General features: G+C 41.1%; 1 protein-coding gene across 1 annotated transcript in view; it reads right to left on the reverse strand.

Moving 5' to 3' along the window:
- Positions 1-18,240, reverse strand: part of LOC111970421 (immunoglobulin-like and fibronectin type III domain-containing protein 1) — a 35,485-nt gene extending 17,245 nt beyond the window's left edge. The window contains exons 1-14 of the mRNA XM_023997144.3: positions 18,136-18,240; positions 17,811-17,910; positions 17,662-17,688; positions 17,508-17,556; positions 17,158-17,347; positions 16,935-17,048; positions 16,674-16,836; positions 16,267-16,539; positions 15,583-16,164; positions 7,250-7,368; positions 6,845-6,986; positions 4,380-4,507; positions 3,920-4,061; positions 867-985 (exon numbers count right to left, since the gene is read on the reverse strand). Of these exons, the coding sequence (XP_023852912.2) occupies positions 867-985; positions 3,920-4,061; positions 4,380-4,507; positions 6,845-6,986; positions 7,250-7,368; positions 15,583-16,164; positions 16,267-16,539; positions 16,674-16,836; positions 16,935-17,048; positions 17,158-17,347; positions 17,508-17,556; positions 17,662-17,688; positions 17,811-17,910; positions 18,136-18,156 (2,169 nt within the window). The 5' untranslated portion in view covers positions 18,157-18,240. The remainder of the gene's footprint in view (positions 1-866; positions 986-3,919; positions 4,062-4,379; positions 4,508-6,844; positions 6,987-7,249; positions 7,369-15,582; positions 16,165-16,266; positions 16,540-16,673; positions 16,837-16,934; positions 17,049-17,157; positions 17,348-17,507; positions 17,557-17,661; positions 17,689-17,810; positions 17,911-18,135) is intronic.
- Between the last annotated feature and the right edge of the window lie 2,742 nt (positions 18,241-20,982).

Here is a 20,982-nt window from a genome sequence, read left to right on the forward strand (position 1 = left end):
TAGTCCCGAAATTCACTAACAGCTTTAAAACTGATAATTTAAAAAGAAAAGTCAGTATTTTCAAAATTATAAAGTCTGAGATTAGGAGTACCTGTGAATCTCTGCTTTCCTTGTTATATTTGAAGGTTGGGTTTTGATTTCATGTAATGCCCACTAAGACGGTCTTTGTTCACGAATTCTCTCTCGGAGCGCACACAAGTCGCTCCAGCTGAAGGGTAGCATTCGATCTCACAATATCAGTCAAGCATCAAAGCTAATTGGCTAAAGTTAGCTGGCTTGCTAGCTACTTCCACACACAACTGAGAGAACAGTTTTTTTGTCAGTGTTTACTGAAACCTGTCATAACAACCGGGTGTAGGCTAGGCTGGTTTTAAAATCAATTATTCTTCTCTCTTGGACTCTCAAACCAGAGTGTTAATATTGGAGTAGATTGTCAGAGTGAATTTACAAACTCAGACACATGCAAGAAACACCCACATCAAACTACGCCACCAAGACACAAATCTAGACTTCAAAGCATTTGTTAACGAGGAGGAGGAAAACTGAGGCAAAATCAGCCACTATAGTCTCTCTTTAATGAGTTCTTCAATCCTGGTGTGGAGCAAAAGCCTGCACACCTTGTGGTTCTCCTGGACCAATGATGAGTGGCGCAGCGGTCTAAGGTACTGCATCTCAATGCTAGAGGCATCAGTACAGACCCTGGTGATTGGGCGGCGTACAATTGGCCCAGCGTTGTCTGGGTTTGGCCGGGGTAGACCGTCATTATAAATAAGAATTTGTTCTTAACTGACTTACCTAGTTAAAAAAGGTTAAATAAAACAATTATGAAGAACTCTATTTGTTTGATTGAAGAATAGTGTACTGACCTGTTTTCCATGTTTATACCAGACCCCCTCAATGTTTAGACAGCTCACTTCACAGAGTAGCTCTGCTGTTGCGTCAAGCTTAACATCGACATCAGACAGTCCAATGCTGAATTGAGCACCTAGGTCTAAAAATAAGTAAAGACAACAGAAACCATCATAGTTTAGTATAATCTCTAAGTGGGTAATGCATCACCATTTTCCTTATAATCTTAGCCGTAAATTGTCATACAGATGTAGGATCTTAATTTGAAAGACTTTGCTACGGCAGAAAAATATTCCTGCAGCAAAAGGAAATATCAATAACTACAGTTGAAGTCGGAAGTTTACATACACTTAGGTTGGAGTCATTTAAACTAGTTTTTCAACCACTCCACAGGTTTCTTGTTAACAAACTATAGTTTTGGCAAGTCGGTTAGGACATCTACTTTGCGCATGACACAAGTAATTTTTCCAACAATTGTTTACAGACAGATTATTTCACATATCATTCACTGTATCACAATTCCAGTGGGTCAGAAGTTAACATACACTAAGTGGACTGTGCCTTTAAACAGCTTGGAAAATTCCAGAAAATTATGTCATGGCTTTAGAAGCTTCTGATAGGCTAATTGACATCATTTGAGTCAATTGGAGGTGTACCTGTGGATGTATATTAAGGCCTACCTCCAAACTCAGTGCCTCTTTGCTTGACATCATAGAAAAATCAAAAGATATCAGCCAAGACCTCAGAAAAAAATTGTAGACCTCCACAAGTCTGGCTCATCCTTGGGAACAATTTCCAAATGCCTAAAGGTACCACGTTCATCTGTACAAACAATAGTACGCAAGTATAAACAACATGGGACCACGCAGCCGTCATACCACTCAGAAAGGAGACACGTTCTGTCTCCTAGAGATGAACGTACTTTGGTGTGAAAAGTGCAAATAAATCCCAGAACAACAACAAAGGACCTTGTGAAGATGCTGAAGGAAACAGGTACAAAAGTATATCTATATCCACAGTAAAAACGAGTCCTATATCGACATAACCTGAAAGGCCGCTCAGCAAGGAAGATGCCACTGCTCCAAAACCGCCATGAAAAGCCAGACTACGGTTTGCAACTGCACTTGGGGACAAAGATCGTACTTTTTGGAGAAATGTCCTCTGGTCTGATGAAACAAAAATAGAACTGTTTGGCCATAATGACCATCGTTAAGTTTGGAGGAAAAAGGGGAAGGCTTGCAAGCAGAAGAACACCATCCCAACCGTGAAGCACGGGGGTGGAAGCATCATGTTGTGGGGTGCTTTGCTGAAGAAGGGAATGGTGCACGTCACAAAATAGATAGCATCATGAGGGAGGGAAATTATGTGGATATATTGAAGCAGCATCTCAAGACATGAGTCAGGAAGTTAAAGCTTGGTCGAAAATGGGTCTTCCAAATGGACAATACTTCCAAAGTTGTGGCAAAATGGCTTAAACCTCTTTAATTCAAATTACAAAATTGTAATGTTGAACATTCATGAACATACAAGTGTCTTACATCATTTAAAAGCTTAACTTCTTGTTAATCCAACCGCATTGATTTCCAACCGAATCAGATTTCAAAAAGGCTCTACGGCGAAAGCATACCATGTGATTATCTGAGGACACGGCCCCGCATACACCAGCATTAAAAACATTTTCCAAACCAGCAGAGGCGTCACAAAAATCAGAAATAGAGATAAAATAAATCACTTACCTTTGAAGATCTTCCTCTGTTTGCAATCCCAAGGGTCCCAGCTACACAACAAATGGGCATTTTGTTCGATAAAGTCCTTCTTTATATCCCAGAAAAGACAGTTTAGTTGGAGCCAAACAACATTTCTAATCAATCCTCAGGTACCCTAATATCTAAATAAATGATCAAATTTAAGACGGAATGTAGTATGTTCAATACCGGTGATAAAGAACGAAGGGCGACAACAAAGTCAAGGTATTGGAGTGGCCATCACAAAGCCCTGACCTTAATCCTATAGAAAATGTTTGGGCAGAACTGAAAAAGCATGTGCGAGCAAGGAGGCCTACAAACCTGACTCAGTTACACCAGCTCTGTCAGGAGTAATGGGCCAAAATTCACCCAACTTATTGTGGGGAGCTTGTGGAAGGCTACCCGAAACGCTTGACCCAAGTTAACCAATTTAAACACAATACTAACAAATACTAATTGAGTGTATGTAAACTTCTGACCCACTGGGAATGTGATGAAATAAATAAATGCTGAAATAAATAATTCTCTCTACTATTATTCTGACATTTCACATTCTTGAAATTAAGTTGTTTTCCTAACGGACTTAAGACAGGGAATTTTTACTAGGATTGAATGTCAAGAATTGTGAAAAACTGAGTTTAAATGTATTTGGCGAATGTGTATGTAAACTTCCGGCTTCAACTGTATGTGGATTATAATTAATGGACATTTTGTGCAGTGTTCAATACATTTTTCTCTAGGGCAAATCAAGTCTGACATTTTTAAGTGGAAATTAAAAACTTTAGAAGCCTTTTTTAAACCTCAGAATACAACTATTATCAGCTACAAAAGCAAACAAATTAAGATCCTACATCTGTATGCTCAAGACATATGCAATAGCAATGAACCGAAAATAAACAAGGTTACATATGACTATTGACAAGATAATGATGGGGACTATAGATTGTTTAAGAAGTTCACAGAATGGTGGTTTCAAATGTTATACCACATTGTCATTTGTCATAATGAATATAGACCAGGAAGTTATATAATTACTGTGTCTTATAAATTACAGAGAACATCAGCAATGTAATGTTACATACCAAGTGAGTTGATGAATTGTTATCCATGTTCATAACAGCAATTGTCAGTGTTGGCAGGGGAGAAAGTATATTGGAATGAACGGAGATGTACAGTATAACAGGTTAATCAACATACTTTACTATGATGTATCATTCAATTTCATGTACAGTATCTTAAAGTGCTCTAATCAAGGGAACATCAGCCTTAGAGATGTATTTCCGGATCCTGGATGTGACCCACATGCTGTAACCGTCCATTCTTACCCTGCACAGTGAGCGTTGCCTTGGATTTACGACCATCCACCTCAAAGTGATAGATTCCTGCATCGTCTTTTTTACAGTTATCAATGACCAGCTTGTGAGAGGCTCCTTCTTTGATGATTTTCACCCTGTCATCACAAGGAACCTGATTACAGAAATAGAGAACACAGGATAAAATATCCAACAGGATTAAAATATCCAACATTTTATCCAACAGGATAAAATATAATCTAGTTTGTCATGTAGCTGTCATATAATCTTTCCAAATAGTTACTTTTCACTTGAATGACTTCAATAGTTGCGTTTTTCCCATCATGATTTATCTTCATCAAGCTATTGTTTAGTTGAATCACATATGTTAGTATTGGGCTGCAGCAAAAGCCTGCACACCTTGTGGGTCTCCTGGACCAAGGTTGAAATAAACACTGACTGTATTTTGGGGATTGAAGAATACTGCACTCACCTCTTTCCCGTCTTTATACCAGAACCCCTCAACATTCGGACTGCTTAGTGTCAAGGACAACTCTGCTGTTTCATCAAATTTAACTTCGATATCAGAGAGTCCGCATCCAACAAATTGAGCAGCTGGATCTATAAATAAATAAAGACAGCAGAAATCGTAATAATATAGTCTCTAAGTGGGTACTGCACGAACACTTTCCTTATAATCTTAGCCGTAAATTGTCGTACTAAGATGTAGGATCTTAGTTTGACCCATTTTGATTACAGCAGGAAAATATTCCTGCAGCAACAGGATAGTTTAGTATAATGTCAAAGTTTGTAATGCACCACAAATCTCTGCTGTAAATCGCAAACATATTATATACGCTCTTACTCAATGGAACAAGATACACAAAGAAAAAGGGATAGTTCACTTAAATTACAAAATTACATGTTGGTTGACTTACTCTGTAAGCAGTCTATGGACAAGGTAAGACAGCAACCATGCTTTGGTTTTGGTCTCCAAACTTTAAAACAATTTTGTCCAAAACCAATGCAAGTCAATACAGTATCTCCAATGTTTTGTGTTCCATGTCCAAATCATCTCAAAGTAACTTTATTGAGCTAAACAATCAATTTTAAGGTGATTGAGAAATGACATGCAAAACATTCTAACATCAGAGATATTGACATGCTTTTGTTTTTGGATATACAGTGCCTTCGGAAAGTATTCAGACCCATTGACTTTTTCCTCATTCTGTTTTACGTTACAGCCTTATTCTAAAATGAATGAAATAAATAAAAAATCCTCAGCAATCTACACACAATACCCGACAATGATCAAGCAAAAACAGGTTTTTAGAATTGTTTTCAAATTTATAAAAAATAAAAACAGAAATACCTTATTTCCATAAGTATTCAGAACCTTTGCTATGAGACTCCAAATTGAGCTCAGTTGCATCCTGTTTCCATTGATCATCATTGAGATGTCTCTACAACTTGATTGGAGTCCATCTGTGGTAAATTCAATTGACTGGACGTGATTTGTAAAGGCACACAGCTGTCTATATAAGGTCCGAGACAGGATTGTGTCGAGATCAAGGAAAGGGTACCAAAAAATTATGCAGCATTGAAGGTCTCCAAGAATACAGTGGCCTCCATCATTCTTAATTGGAAGAAGTTTGGAACCACCAAGACTCTTTCCAGAGCTGTCCGCCCGGCCAAACTGAGCAATCGGGGGAGAAGGGCCTCGGCAATGGAGGTGACCAAGAACACGATGGTCACTCTGACAGACCTCCAGAGTTCCTCTGTGGAGATGGGCTAACTTTCCAGAAGGACATTCATCTCTGCAGCGCTCCACCAATGCCTTTATGGTAGAGTGGCAAGACGGAAGCCACTCCTCAGTAAAAGGCACATTACAGCCCACTTGGAGTTTGCCAAAAGGCACCTTAAGGACTCACACCATGAGAAACTTGATTCTCTGGTCTGATGGCCTGAATGCCAAGCGTCACGTCTGGAGGTAACCTGGCATTCCTGCGGTGAAGCATGGTGGTCGCAGCACCATTTGGTGGGGATTTGTTTCAGTGTCAGGGACTGGGGGACTTTTCAGGATCGTGGGAAAGATGAACATAGCAACAAACAGAGAGATTCTTGATGAAAACCTGCTCCAGAGCGCTTAGGACATCAGACTGGGGGAAGGTTCACCTTAAAACAGGACAACACCCCTAAGCACACAGTCAAGACAATGCAAGGACAAGTCTCTGAATGTCCTTGAGTAGCCCAGCCAGAGCCCGGATTGAACCCGATCGAACATCTCTGGAGAGACTTGAAAGTAGCTGTGCAGTGACGGTCCCCATCCAACCTGACACAGCTTGAGAGGATGTGCAGAGAAGAATGGGAGAAACTCCCCAAATATAGGTTTGCCAAGCTCAGAGCATCATACCCAAGAAGACTCGAGGCTGTAATCACTGCCAAAGGTGTTTCAACAAAGTACTGAGTAATGGGTCTGAATAGTTAAGTAAACGTGATATTTCAGTGTTTTATTTTTAATAAAATTGCAAAAAAATTATAAAAACCTGTTTTTGCTTTTTCATTGTGGGGTATTGTGTGTGTGTGTATATTGATGAGGGGAAGAAAACAACATTTGAATCCATTTATAATAAGGCTGTAATGTAGCAAAATGTGGAAAAAGCCAAGAGGTCTGAATACTTTCCAAACATGTACTGTATTTACTGTGATTTATAAATTACAGAATAACACACATTTTTATGCTACATAGGCCTACCGTTATAATAATTTTTCATTGGTTGCTAAAAAAAATATTAACACATGTATAACAGATGAATAAACACATTTATATAATGATGTATAATTGTTTTATGTAGGACACATTCCATCTATCTTAAAGTGCTCTAATCAAGGGAACAATAGCCTTACAAAAGCATTTCCTGATCTTGGATGCAATCCACAGTAACCATCCATCCTTACCTGAAACAGTGAACTTTGCCTCAGATTTATGACCATCCACCTCAAATGAATAGACTCCTGCATCATCTTTTTTACAGCTTTCAATTACCAGCTTGTGACTGGCTCCATCTTGGATGATTTTCAGCCCATCCTCACCAGTTAGCTGATGACAGAAATAGAGAATGGATTCAATCCAGTAGGGGACTGAAAATAGCATCTTGTTTTTCATTCAACTGTCATAGTTTATTTGCTAATGGATATTATTTCCCGTAGTTTAACTTTGACAATATATACACATTATCAAGCTGTTTAGTTTAATCAAATGTGTTGGTATTGGTCTGGAGCAAAAGCCTGCACACCATGTGTGTCTCCTGGAACAAGGTTGAAGAACACTCTATTTGTGTGATTGAAGAATACTGCACTCACTAGTCGCCCGTCTTTAAGCCAGACTCCCTCACAGTTCTCATGGCTCAGTTTGCAGGACAGTTCCACTGTTTCCCCGAGGCTGCCATTAATATCAGCCAGTCCATTAAGGAATTGAACACCTGGATCAAATCAAATCAAAGTCACATGCGCCAAATACAACAGGTGTAGACCTTACAGTGAAATACTTACTTACAAGCCCCTAACCGACAGTGCAGTTTAAAAAATACAGATAAGAATAAGAGATAATTAAAGAGCAGCAGTAAAAAATAACAATACAAACAGGGGGGTGTCGGTACAGAGTCAATGTGCGGGGTTACCGGTTAGTTGAAATAGTATGTACAGTGGGGCAAAAAAGTATTTAGTCAGCCACCAATTTGTGGCAAGTTCTCCCACTTAAAAAGATGAGAGAGGCCTTTAATTTTCATCATAGGTACACTTCAACATGACAGACAAAATGAGAAAAAAAACCTGAAAATCACATTGTAGGATTTTTTATGAATTTATTTGCAAATTATGGTGGAAAATAAGTATTGTGTCAATAACAAAACTGTTGCACTGTTGCTGTATTTTGGCCATTCCTCCATGCAGATCTCCTCTAGAGCAGTGATGTTTTGGGGCTGGTGCTGGGCAACACGGACTTTCAACTCCTCCAAAGATTTTCTATGGGGTTGAGATCTGGAGACTGGCTAGGCCACTCCAAGACCTTGAAATGCTTCTTACGAAGCCACTCCTTCGTTGCCTGGGCGGTGTGTGTTGGGATCATTGTCATGCTGAAAGACCCAGCCACGTTTCATCTTCAATGCCCTTGCTGATGGAAGGAGGTTTTCACTCAAAATATCACGATACATGGCCCATTCATTCTTTCCTTTACACGGATCAGTCGTCCTGGTCCCTTTGCAGAAAAACAGCCCCAAAGCATGATGTTTCCACCCCCATGCTTCACAGTAGGTATGGTGTTCTTTGGAGCAACTCAGCATTCTTTGTCTCCAAACACGACGAGTTGAGTTTTTACAAAAAGTAATATTTTGGTTTCATCTGACCATATGACATTCTCCAATCTTCTTCTGGATCATCAAATGCTCTCTAGCAAACTTCAGACGGGCCTGGACATGTACTGGCTTAAGCAGGGGACACGTTCTGGCACTGCAGGATTTGAGTCCCTGGCGGCGTAGTGTGTTACTGATGGTAGGCTTTGTTACTTTGGTCCCAGCTCTCTGCAGGTCATTCACTAGGTCCCCCCGTGTGGTTCTGGGATTTTTGCTCACCGTTCTTGTGATCATTTTGAGCCCATGGGGTGAGATCTTGCGTTGAGCCCCAGATCGATGGAGATTATCAGTGGTCTTGTATGTCTTCCATTTCCTAATAATTGCTCCCACAGTTGATTTCTTTAAACCAATGCTTACCTATTGCAGATTCAGTCTTCCAGCCTGGTGCAGGTCTACAATTTTGTTTCTGGTGTCCTTTGACAGCTCTTTGGTCTTGGCCATAGTGGAGTTTGGAGTGTGACTGTTTTGAGGTTGTGGACAGGTGTCTTTATACTGATAACAAGTTCAAACAGGTGCCATTAATACAGGTACGAGTGGAGACAGAGGACTCTTAAAGAAGAAGTTACAGGTCTGTGAGAGCCAGAAATCTTGCTTGTTTGTAGGTGACCAAATACTTATTTTCCACCATAATTTGCAAAATAATTCATAAAAAATCCTACAATGTGATTTTCAGGATTTCTTTTCTAAATTTTGTCTGTCATAGTTGAAGTGTACCTATGATGAAAATAACAGGCCTCTCTCATCTGTTTTAAGTTGGAGAACTTGCACAATTGGTAGCTGACTAAATACTTTTTTTGCCCCACTGTACATGTAGTAGAGTTAATTAAGTGACATGCATAGATGACAACAGAGAGGGGCAGTGGTTGTGGAGAGGGGGGGGGGGGGCAATGCGAGTAGTGGTGGTAGCCATTTGATTAGATGTTTAGGAGTCGGGGGTAGAAGCTATTTTAGAAGCCTCCTGGACCTAGACTTGGTGCTCCGGTACCGCTTGCCGTGTGGGAGCAGAGAGAACAGTCTATGACTAGGGTGGCTGGAGTCTTTGACAATTTTTAGGGCCTTCCTCTGACACCGCCTGGTGTAGAGGTCCTGAATGGCAGGAAGCTTGGCCCCAGTGATGTACTGGGCCGTTCGCACCACCCTCTGTAGTGCTTGCGGTCGGAGGCCGAGCAGTTGCCATACCAGGCAGTGATGAAACCAGTCAAGATGCTCTCAATAGTGCAGCTGTGGAACCTTTTGAAGATCTGAGGACCCATGCCAAATTTTTTCAGTCTCCTGATCTTTTCAGTCTCCTGATGGTGAATAGGTTTTGTCCACAATCATCTCCATTTTCTTGATCACGTTGAGGGACAGGTTTTTGTCCTGGCACCACACGACCAGGTCTCTGACCTCCTCCCTATAGGCTGTCTCGTTGTTGTCAGTGATCAGGCCTACCACTGTTGCGTCGTCTGCAAACTTAATGATGGTGTTGGACTCGTGCCTGGCCATGCAGTCGTGGGTGAACAGGGAGTACAGGAGTGGACTGAGCACGCACCCCTGGGGAGCTCCAGTGTTGAGGATCAGTGTGGCATATCTGTTCCTACCTACTCTCACCACCTGGGGGCGACCCGTCAGGAAATCGAGGATCCAGTTGCAGAGGGAGGTGTTTAGTCCCAGGGTCCTTAGCTTAGGATGTAACATTAGGTAAGTAAACTCAGTAAAAAAAAGAAACGTCCCTTTTTCAGGACCCTGTCTTTCAAAGAAAATTTGTAAAAATCCAAATAACTTCACAGATCTTCTCTGTAAAGGGTTTAAACACTGTTTCCCGTGCTTGTTCAATGAACCATAAACAATTAATGAACATGCACCTGTTGAAACGGTTGTTAACACACTAACAGCTTACCGACGGTAGTCAATTAAGGTCACAGTTATGAAAACTTAGGACACAAAAGAGGCCTTTCTACTGACTCTGAAAAACACCAAAAGAAAGATGCCCAGGGTCTCTGCTCATCTGCGTGAACGTGCCTTAGGCATGCTGCAAGGAGTCATGAGGACTGCAGATGTGGCCAGGGCAATAAATTGCAATGTCCATACTGTGAGACGCTTAAGACAGCGTTACAGGGAGACAGGACGGACAGCTGATCGTCCTCACAGTGGCAGACCACGTGTAACAACATCTGCACAGGATCGGTACATCCGAACATCACAGCTGCGGGACAGATACAGGATGGCAACAACAAATGCCCGAGTTACACCAGCAACGCACAATCCCTCCATCAATGCTCAGACTGTCCACAATAGGCTGAGAGAGGCTGGACTGAGGGCTTGTAGGCCTGTTGTAAGACAGGTCCTCACCAGACATCACCGGCAACAACGTCGCCTGTGGGCACAAACCCACCGTCGCTGGACCAGACAGGACTGGTAAAAAGTGCTCTTCACTGACGAGTCACGGTTTTGTCTCACCAGGGGTGATGGTCGGATTCACGTTTATCGTTGAAGGAATGAGCGTTACACCAAGGCCTGTACTCTGGAGCGGGATTGATTTAGAGGTGGAGGGTCCATCATGGTCTGGGGCTGTGTGTCACAGCATCATCGGACTGAGCTTGTTGTCATTGCAGGCAATCTCAATGCTGTGCGTTACAGGGAAGACATCCTCCTCCCTCATGTGGTACCCTTCCTGCAGTCTCATCCTGACACGACCCTCCAGCATGACAATGCCACCAGCAATAAAGTCCTTCTTTATATCCCACAAAAGTCTGTTCAGTTGGCGCGATTGATTGTGTAATCCACCGTTCCACTCGTTCAACATGCAGACAAAGGAATCCCAAAAGTTACCGGTAAACTTCATCCAAACAACGTTTCTACTCAATCCTCAGGTACCCTAATATGTAAATAAACGATACAATTTAAGACGGAATGTAGTATGTTCAATACCGGCGATAAATAACACCCTCGTTCACGCGCGCCACTAGTCTAGAGTCCTAATGAGGGACACCTTGAAAAACTTCAACTACTTGCTCATTTTTCAAAAAACAAGCCTGAAACCCTTTCTAAAGACTGTTGACATCTAGTGGAAGCCATAGGAACTGCAATCTGGGAGGAATTATTTTGAATATCCCATAGACTAGCATTGAAATGGCCTGTGACCTAAAACAAAACTTTTCCGGATGGATTCTCCTCTGGTTCTATCCTGCCATATCAGTTCTGTTATACTCACATACATTATTTAACAGTTTTAGAATCTTCAGAGTGTTTGCTATCCAATGCTACCAATTATATGCATATCCTAGCTTCTGGGCTTGAGTAACAGGCAGTTTACTTTGGGCAAGTCAGTCATCCGAACTTCCAAATACTGCCCCTAATGCAGCTGGTGGCCACACCAGATACTGACTTTTACTTTTGATTTTGACCCCTCCCTCCCTTTGGTTAGGGACACATTCTTCCGTTTCTGTTAGTCACACTGTCTGTGGAACTTGTTCAGTTTATGTATCCGTTGTTGAATCTTGTTATGTTCTTTCAAATATTTACACATGTTAAGTTTGCTGAAAATAAACGCAGTTGACAGTGAGAGGACGTTTTTTTTTGTTGTTGCTGCGTTTACATCATACCGTAGTCAGGATACTAAACAGGTAATGCATCACCTCTTCCTCATGACTCATCTGTAAATTGGAATTTTTATAATACAGTAATCCCTCGTTTATCGCGGGGTTACGTTCCGAAAATGACCCGCGATAAGTGAAATCCGCGAAATAGAAACTTTTTTTTTTTTTTACAATTAGCAACTATTACATGTATACAAATACAGTGACTCACGTGTAGGCCGTTTCACTGCTCTTCAGACTGGGCCGCTGCATCCTGACTGCGCTCTGCAGTGTTCTCTTCTTCCGCCGTTTGGGCCCATCCGCAGGTGCTTTTGTCGGCCAGGCCGTTTCGTCGACATTATGGGTTTAGGAGATGTTCGAAATTACAAGATAATTTGGCCAACTTAATGTAAATTTGCCAGCTGTTTTATGTACGTACACATAACTGCACGAGACGACAAAATGATAGCACAATTCGTAGCATGTTTTGTAACAAGAAGCGGGAGTGAGTTTTTAGCGAATCAGAATGCAGAGCACAATGCACCAAAAAAAAAAAAAAAAAATGCATTATGAAAATCCGCGAAATAGCGAATCCGCGATAAGTGAACCGCGAAGTGGCGAGGGATCACTGTACACTATAAATACACACAAAAGTATGTGGACACCCCTTCAAATGAGTGGTTTTGGCTATTTCAGCCACACCTTTGCTGACAGGTGTATAAAATAGAGCACACAGCCATCCAATCTCTGTAGACAAACATTGGTAGTAGAATTGCCTTACTGAAGAGCCCAGTGACTTTCACCGTGGCACCGTCATAGGATGCCACATTTCCAACAAGTCAGTTCATCAAATTTCTGCCCTGCTAGAGCAGCCTCGGTCAACTGTAAGTGCTCTTATTGTGAAGTGGAAACGTCTAGGAGCAACAACGGCTCAGCCACGAAGTGGTAAGCCACACAAGCTCACAGAGCGGGACTGCCGAGTACTGAAGTGCGTACTGCATAAAAATCGTCTGTCCTTGGCTGCAACACTTACTACCGAGTTCCAAACTGCCTCTGGAAGCAACGTCAGCACAATAACTGTTTGTCAGGAGCTTCATGAAATGGGTTTCCATGGCTGAGCAGCCACACACAAGCCTACAATCACCATGTGCTATGTCAAGCGTTAGCTGGAAAGGTGTAAAGCTTCCACTGGAAACGCACTCTTTGGAGTGATGAATCACGCTTCACCATCTGGCAGTGCGATGGACGAATCTGGGTTTGGCGGATGCCAGGAGAATGCTACCTGCCCCAATGCATAGTGCCAACTGTAAAGTTTGGTAGACAATGTTGTGCTTCCAACTTTGTGGCAACAGCTTGGGGAAGGCCCTTTCCTGTTTCAGCATTACAATGCCTGCGCGCCTAAAGAAAGGTCCATACATAAATGGTTTGTCAAGATCCATGTGAAAGAACTTGGCTGGCCTGCAAAGAACACTGACCTCAACCCCATTGAGCACCTTTGGGATTAATTGGAACACTGACTGCGAGCCAGGCCTATTCACCCAACATCAGTGCCCGACCTCACTAATTCTCTTGTGGCTGAATGGAAGCAAGTCCCCGCAGCAATGTTCCAAAATCTATTGGAAAGCCTTCCCAGAAGAGTGGAGGCTGTTATAGCAGCAATGTTCCAGCATCTATTGGAAAGCCTTCCCAGAAGAGTGGAGGCTGTTATAGCAGCAATGTTCCAGCATCTATTGGAAAGCCTTCCCAGAAGAGTGGAGGCTGTTATAGCAGCAGAGGGGGGCCCAACTCCATATTAATGCCCATGATTTTGGAATGAGATGTTCGACGAGCAGGTGTCTACATTCTTTTGGTCATGTAGATATTCTAATGAAATTAAACAAAATAAGCAAGGTTAAATATGACAACTGACAAGATAATGATATGAACTAGACATATAGATTGGTTAGGCAGTGCACAAACTGGCAGTTTTGGTTTGTATGGTTGGTTGTACCACATTGACATCAATAATACAGATTAACAAGTTATTGAGTTATGTTTACTGTGTCTTATAAATGATTATAAACTAGGTGGTTCGAGCCCGGAATGCTGATTGGCTGAAAGCCATGTTATATCAGACGGTATACCATTGGTATAACAAAACATTTATTTTTACTGCTCTAATTAGGTTGGTAACCAGTTTATAGTAGCAATAAGGCACCTCGGGGGTTTGTGATATTTGGCCAATATACCACAGCTAAGAGCTGTGTACAGGCACTCTGCGTTGCGTCGTGCTAAGAACAACCCTTAGCCGTGGTATACTGTATTAGCCATATACCACATCTCCTCGGGCCTTATTGCTTAAATATAATATTTGAAGTGAATTTTTTTTTGTTGCTTTTAGTAAAAAAAAAGGTTATTGACAATACACATTTATGGACTTTGTTTGGATTAATGTAGTTAATGCACCTCTGGGGCACGTTTAGCAGGATGCAACGTTTTGAAACGTTCAGATAGAAATAGGCTATGTAGAACAAACATGCCTCTCCGACATGTAGAAATAAGGAATCACATAGGCTCTATTCATGGGATTTCTATCTGCAAGGTTTAACAAAGTTTGGCAACTGAACGTGGCCCTTGATATGATGAGTGTGACAACCCACCAGTACTTATCAGCTAACTGGTATATGTCTCTCTGTAGTGCTATCTAGGAAGTACTGCAAGTCCTGGTCTGTTGCTGACAAAGCCTGCAAAATAAGTCTACACAGCAAAAAAAGGCTTTGTTTATAAATCAAAGGCTGAAGTCAATCTTCAATAAACAGTCCCACAACAAAGCTTTGATGAAAATAATGAATCTAAGGTCGACTTATTTGTCAAGTACAAATTAAGCTACCATATAGAAATGTCAATACATTGAAGTCAGAGTTTAACATCCAACAAGCTCCCTACTTTTTGCTGAGATTCCCTCAGGCAGTATTTTGTCAGCTTATCATTTAAACCACAGCTGCCATTAGGTTTAAAGATCAGACTGAAATGAAGGAAACCAGCACCTTTTAGGGTTAAGCTTGATCAAAAGTTTCTGGAAATAGTTTAATCTTCTACATTCGGATGTAGTTACACACATTTGTATGTACAAGTGTAAAAAGGTTAGCAAATTATCAAAAAAGCTACGGAAAGTTGCTGATGATAACCCCAGCAAAGACCATTGGACATCAATTTTCCCACTAATAATTTGAGATAAAAATTTAAATAACTTTTTTATTTAATGTTACATATTCGTACCAAATGTACATCAATTTTTGCTCTAGTTCATAGTCAGTGGTTAATATTTTTTTTCTTGATGATTCATCTACAATCTGTGATTATATATCATACATAATATCACAGCCATTTTATTCTAAATGACTTTGATTACTGGCCTTATCTAACATGCAATAGTCAACCTCTGTCTTCTCTTACCACGTCACGTCCAGAGAATCGGTCAGTCTGGTATTTCACCCCACTCCAGGCCTCGACTCCTTCTCCAAGTTGATTATCATAACCAATGCACATATCATTCATCTTATCTCCTTATTTATCTTTGGCAGCAACTATAAAGTTTACAAGCGTCATCAAGTCAGTCTGCTTACAACATTTACATTAGCAGCAACACAACAAGAGCAACAAAACACTACTGCCTACACAATGTCCTTAAATGTAGGCAACATTGAGTTTCCTAATGTACTGGGATAGAAAAAGTTGTTGAACCATTTACCTTTACCTCCATGTCCTTCTCCATCCCTCTCTCCGGCACCTGCTCCGGCTCCTGCTCCAACAGCAGCGTCTTTCTCTGCTTGGGCCCGTTTGGCTGCATCTGCAGCATCCTTCTCTGCTTGGGCCCGTCTCGCTGCATCCGCAGCGTCCTTCTCTGCTTGGGCCCGTCTGGCTGCGTCCGCAGCGTCCTTCTCTGCTTGGGCCCGTCTGGCTGCGTCCGCAGCGTCCTTCTCTGCTTGGGCCCATCTGGCTGCATCTGCAGGGTCCATCTCTGCTTGGGCCCGTCTGGCTGCATCCGCAGCATCCTTCTCTGCTTGGGCCCGTCTGGCTGCGTCCGCAGCATCCTTCTCTGCTTGGGCCCGTCTGGCTGCGTCCGCAGCGTCCTTCTCTGCTTGGGCCCGTCTGGCTGCGTCTGCAGCGTCCTTCTCTGCTTGGGCTCGTCTGGCTGCATACAGGTCATCCTTTTCCTTCTGCAGCTTAGCCGACTGCTCTGCGGCTATCTTAGCCAGGTCCTCTCCTCCACCACCAGCCGTGGTGGTTTTACGGGACGTTTTTTTCCCACGCATGTTTGGGTCATTATCGGCTGAGTTAACAGGAACAGGGAAAGAGGGGTTTAAGTTCAAGTATAAGGCTTCATGTTTATGTTAGTTTTTGCTTATAAAATATTGTATCACAGTTGTCCCACCTTCCACAATAAGCCAAGCGTTGCAGGAGGCAATGCCAGCCATGGCAGTGTAGACTCCTTTGTCGACTTGGGCACAATCTTTCACTTTTAAGCTGTGAACGAGGTGGTCTTCTGACACAGTGATGTCAAACTTGTCCCCTTGTTCGAGAGGGATGTTCTTTCCAGTCCACACAATCTTTGGGAAGGGGTGGGACAAGACACACTCAAACACGGCATCCTCTCTCTCCTTAGCCTTCACCTCCTGAATCTTGACAACAAATTCCACTGGTATAACTGTAGAGGGAAAGACAGTACGATATTGGTGGGAAACATTTCTCTCAAACATTCCTCAAGAATTATCAAATGATATACTGTGTTACAGTTGCTAAATTGGTCATACAGAAAGGTAGAAGAAGACGCATTCTTACTCTTAAAGTCAGTTGAGAAACAATTGGCATCCTCAACGTCCACCTGGTACAATCCAGCGTCGTCTGGCATCAGGTTGTTGATGCTAAAGATATACTTTTTGCCAATTTTGTTTAGGTTGTGCTTCCCGCTGCCGTCGTCAGAATAGGGAACCATGACCCCATCCTTTTGGGCAGAAAAGTCAAACACATTATGCACTTCATAACGTATTTTGTGAATCAATTAGCTTATCACTGGCTTCCATGGTGGGAGGGAGGACGTACCTTGAATAGGAAAACCTGACTGTTGGGATTCTTCAGTTCCATGTCCAGTTCAAACTCTGCTGAGCCATCTGTTTTCACCTCAATGTGTTTCAGATTTTCAAGTTTTTCAACAACCTATAAAATTGAAAGAGAGGATCAGGAGAGACAAAGCAGGAGGGTAAATTATTACCCACAAGGTACAGTAATCTGTAAATTGATTGTCTTATTGCATCATCGCTGATACCTTTGCCTGTTCCTCGTCTCTCTCTGTCTTCTTTAAGTTCAGCTGCTTCAGCATCCAGCGGAAGTCAGTGACTCCATACTCCATACAGACCTTCTCGTAGTCCTTCTTAGGTGAGCTTAGCATCACCTCCCAGAACTTTGGATCAATCTCTCCCTCAGTCTTCTTTAGTTGTGGTTTAGTTCGCACAACCCTTAAATGGGAATAGGAAGAGTTAAAACTCTGGAGAAACTAGTGGTTGGCCATCCTTATCTATTTGTCACAACACTATCCTTGATATGTCTGTCGGAAGTATAGTCCCAAAAGTGATGAAGTAATAGTTTCGGATATTTGTACTTGGAACAGTAATTTACTTCCTCTTAAGCATTTTTCTGAAATCCTCTGGTGCCGCTCTTTTTGGACCTAAAAAGATTAAGAATTAAAATAACTAGCCGGATAAATAGGTATTCTTGAATCTTCATGCGCTAAGGAATTGTGTAATATTAGGATATACAATAATTTTCACACCTGTTGTCGCTTTCTTCTTGAATCCAACTGAAAATAGAAAACAATATATTTTTCTGATGAGTATTGCTAATAGAAAATGTGTTTTAGCAAGTGAACACAGTGCCATTTCAATTAATCATCCTAATGACATAAATCAATTCATTTCTCACCCTCAATAACATTCAAGGTGGCAGTGCAAACTGCCCTTCCATATTCATTGGCGGCAAAACATTTGTAGGTGTCAGCTTGTTCTGCTTTTACATTGGGTATCTGATGAAATGACAACATTGCAGTGAGATTTAACCATACACTCGGTCGATACCACACCAGACATACTGTAGGTCTAGTGATTTTAGAGAGAAATGTAATAGCAAGGCTTTCTCCTGCATTGGCATCCTTGCACAATCACTTGTTTTTTCAGTTGAATAATTATTAGACAATGACAATTTAAAGGGTTGAAATTGGTTGTGCGTGCCATTAGCTGCTCCTACTTACCTCAAGAAAGTATTCTTCCATAGTCTCATCATATCTACTGATATACTTCGCTGGATCCTCCAGCGGGCCTTTGTTCCTGGCCCAGGTGATGTTTGGTTTAGGCACTCCGCTTACAATACTTTTGAAAAAGGCTAATTTACCTGAAAGCATAGATATGTGTATTGCACTATGAACATTAATGCTCTATTTAATTCTATACCTGAACGTCACCAAATGTTAATGTACTCTGCTAGAAACAAAGTCTTCTTACAGCCCAGAAATCAAGTTTGTGCACGTCAGTTTGTACAAAAACAGGAGACCCTACCCTCTTGGATCGTCAAAGCGATGGGCTTGCGGGTGAAGTCGGGGGTGGACATGCCCTCTGGTACTTCCTCCACAAACTGTGTTATCATAACTCCAGGGACTCTGGATCTTCTTTTAATAGCCACTGTTGAAGTCCGAAAACAAATACTCTCAGCTCCGAGAAACAAGACCAAACAGCAACCAACATATAAGAAACATCTCCTGAATTAGAGAAATATTACAAAACATCATGAATGTTTTGTGTAGGTCAGTATATTTTCACACCAGTTTTAAATAAAGTACACTCTTACACATCAATATTATACATGGGGCTGTATTACTTTGGTTGGCTGCGTTTGAAGGTGCATTTTAGTCATTCCTCCACAAGTGGTCAATATTTGATTTCCGCAGCAAAAATAAAAGTGAAATGGAAAGATTGAAGTTATTCTAAATAAATGTATTGCTTTACGTGGAAACAAATACAATACATAACCCCAGTGAATAATATTGGAAAAATGTTTTGTTTAAAAAAACATCAGTAAATATTTAGATCATTAGTAGCTAATTCAAATAATATCCTTTATTTGAAATATTTTACTTGAAACTTGGTCCTGGAAAGGAACATTGTATCGTCACTTACTAATTAACATTCGGATGTCTTTAACGTTAATTTGCTTAATCGTTTGAAAAACAACAACATCCGAAAGTTCAGCACTCCAGGACAGGGTTTTCAGTAACAATCAGGATAATCTTCAAATAACATAAATCTTCACTGGCGGATGGGGGGATCGTGTACGGAGCATTAATTATGTGTGCACCAATTTTGTTCTCCACCATCTTGAAGTGATTTTTTAACCAGAGTGATTCTTTTAAAATATGATCACTTGTAAACATGGCATGCATTGAGTTGAAGTGCATTTCAGCAGTTTCCCAATGTCAACCCTCCTACCTTGACCCTGGGGCGCCCAGTCATCTTCTGCTAGTAAAAGCATATGCCGCACATGAATGGAGGCAGACAACAGAACAAAATACTGACAAACTGGCACTGCTTGGTCTTCCCACTGGGCACAGATGTCAATTCAACGTCTATTCCTTTATGTCTACACGTCTATTCCATTCCATTGAAATAACGTGTAAACAACGTTGGTTCAACCAGTGTGTGCCCAGTTCGTTAACACTGACAGAGCAAGCAGACATACGCAAAAATATCTCGCAGTGGGCTGGCTACACAGTGCATACAAAATACAAGAAGAGCTACAACTTATGACAAACAAGGTAAAAATAGGGACATTGTAGAAGCAGGCATTTCTCCAAATTGCTAAAAGACAGACACAGGACATGTGGTAGAGGGTGCTCGTTGGGTAAAAAGTCTTCAATACACCCATTTTATAGTACTAAAATCTCCAAAACAATTTCCCAGTTCAAGCCTCTAAAAATATTTWATTTTACAGCACAATACAAATGACTATGCCTGCCCAGCACATTGCTACCATATTTTTTTATTTCGAGTCAATGTTGGTCCCAATAGATAAAATATGGATTTGCCAGAGAGGAGAGATAGAGATGGTTGAAATCAAATTTCATAATACTTGATTGATTTCTTTAAGATTATCTTTAGTGTCCATTCATTCCATCTCTTGTGTCATATTTATAATTTATCATATGTTCCATCAATGAATGCATTCATKATTTTTTTGTGTGGTCAGTATATTTTCACACCAGTTTTAAGTGTACACTCTTACACTTTTTATACCTGGCGCTGTACTACTTTGGTTGGCTGCTTTTCAAGGTGCATTTTAGTCAACCGTCCACAAGAGGTCAACATTTCATTTCCACAGCAAAAAGAAAATAGAAACATTTATGTAATTCGAATTAAATGTATTGCTTATTTGCTTCACATGGAAACAAATTGAATAGTTAACCCCAGTGAATAATATTGGAAGAATATTTTGTTCAAAGGAGTGGAGTAAATATTTGTATCATTAGTAATTCAAATCATATACTTTATTTCAAATGTTTCAAATTAACCCTGGCCCTGGAAATGAATATTTTCTTGTCACTTAGTCTTAGGCCATACAAATGTAATTATCAGTTTAACGGCTGTCCCATTTCACATTTCTTAAAAATAAAATATAAAGTTGTGATGTTGTACTGAAAAATTGCAAGATAATAGCAAAAATTATGTTCTCAAGCTTCTAGTAAAGAGATACACAACTTCCTATCAGATTATGAAAAGCTACGTTTTCCTCAGACCCGGCCGGCACATGCTTTCAATGATGTTATCCCACTTTTGACACCAATGGTGAATGGGGGTATCCCACACTAGGACTCACACCCGAATCACTGTGACTGCCATTAAAACCTTAGCCATGACAACAAGAAGCTAGAATCTATTGACGAAGTTGCTAGATGTTGAATTTTACAAGGTGGTGCACTTTTTATTTTCTATTTTATTTGCTCCCACACATCACTTAATATGAACATGAAATCAGCTAAACTGGTAATCAAGTTTGAATGGCCTTACTGATTTACCYTATGATGTTACTTAGTGTCATCATCAATTGA

The sequence above is a fragment of the Salvelinus sp. IW2-2015 genome, linkage group LG1 (assembly GCF_002910315.2).
Source record: "Salvelinus sp. IW2-2015 linkage group LG1, ASM291031v2, whole genome shotgun sequence".
Classification (NCBI taxonomy): domain Eukaryota; kingdom Metazoa; phylum Chordata; class Actinopteri; order Salmoniformes; family Salmonidae; genus Salvelinus; species Salvelinus sp. IW2-2015.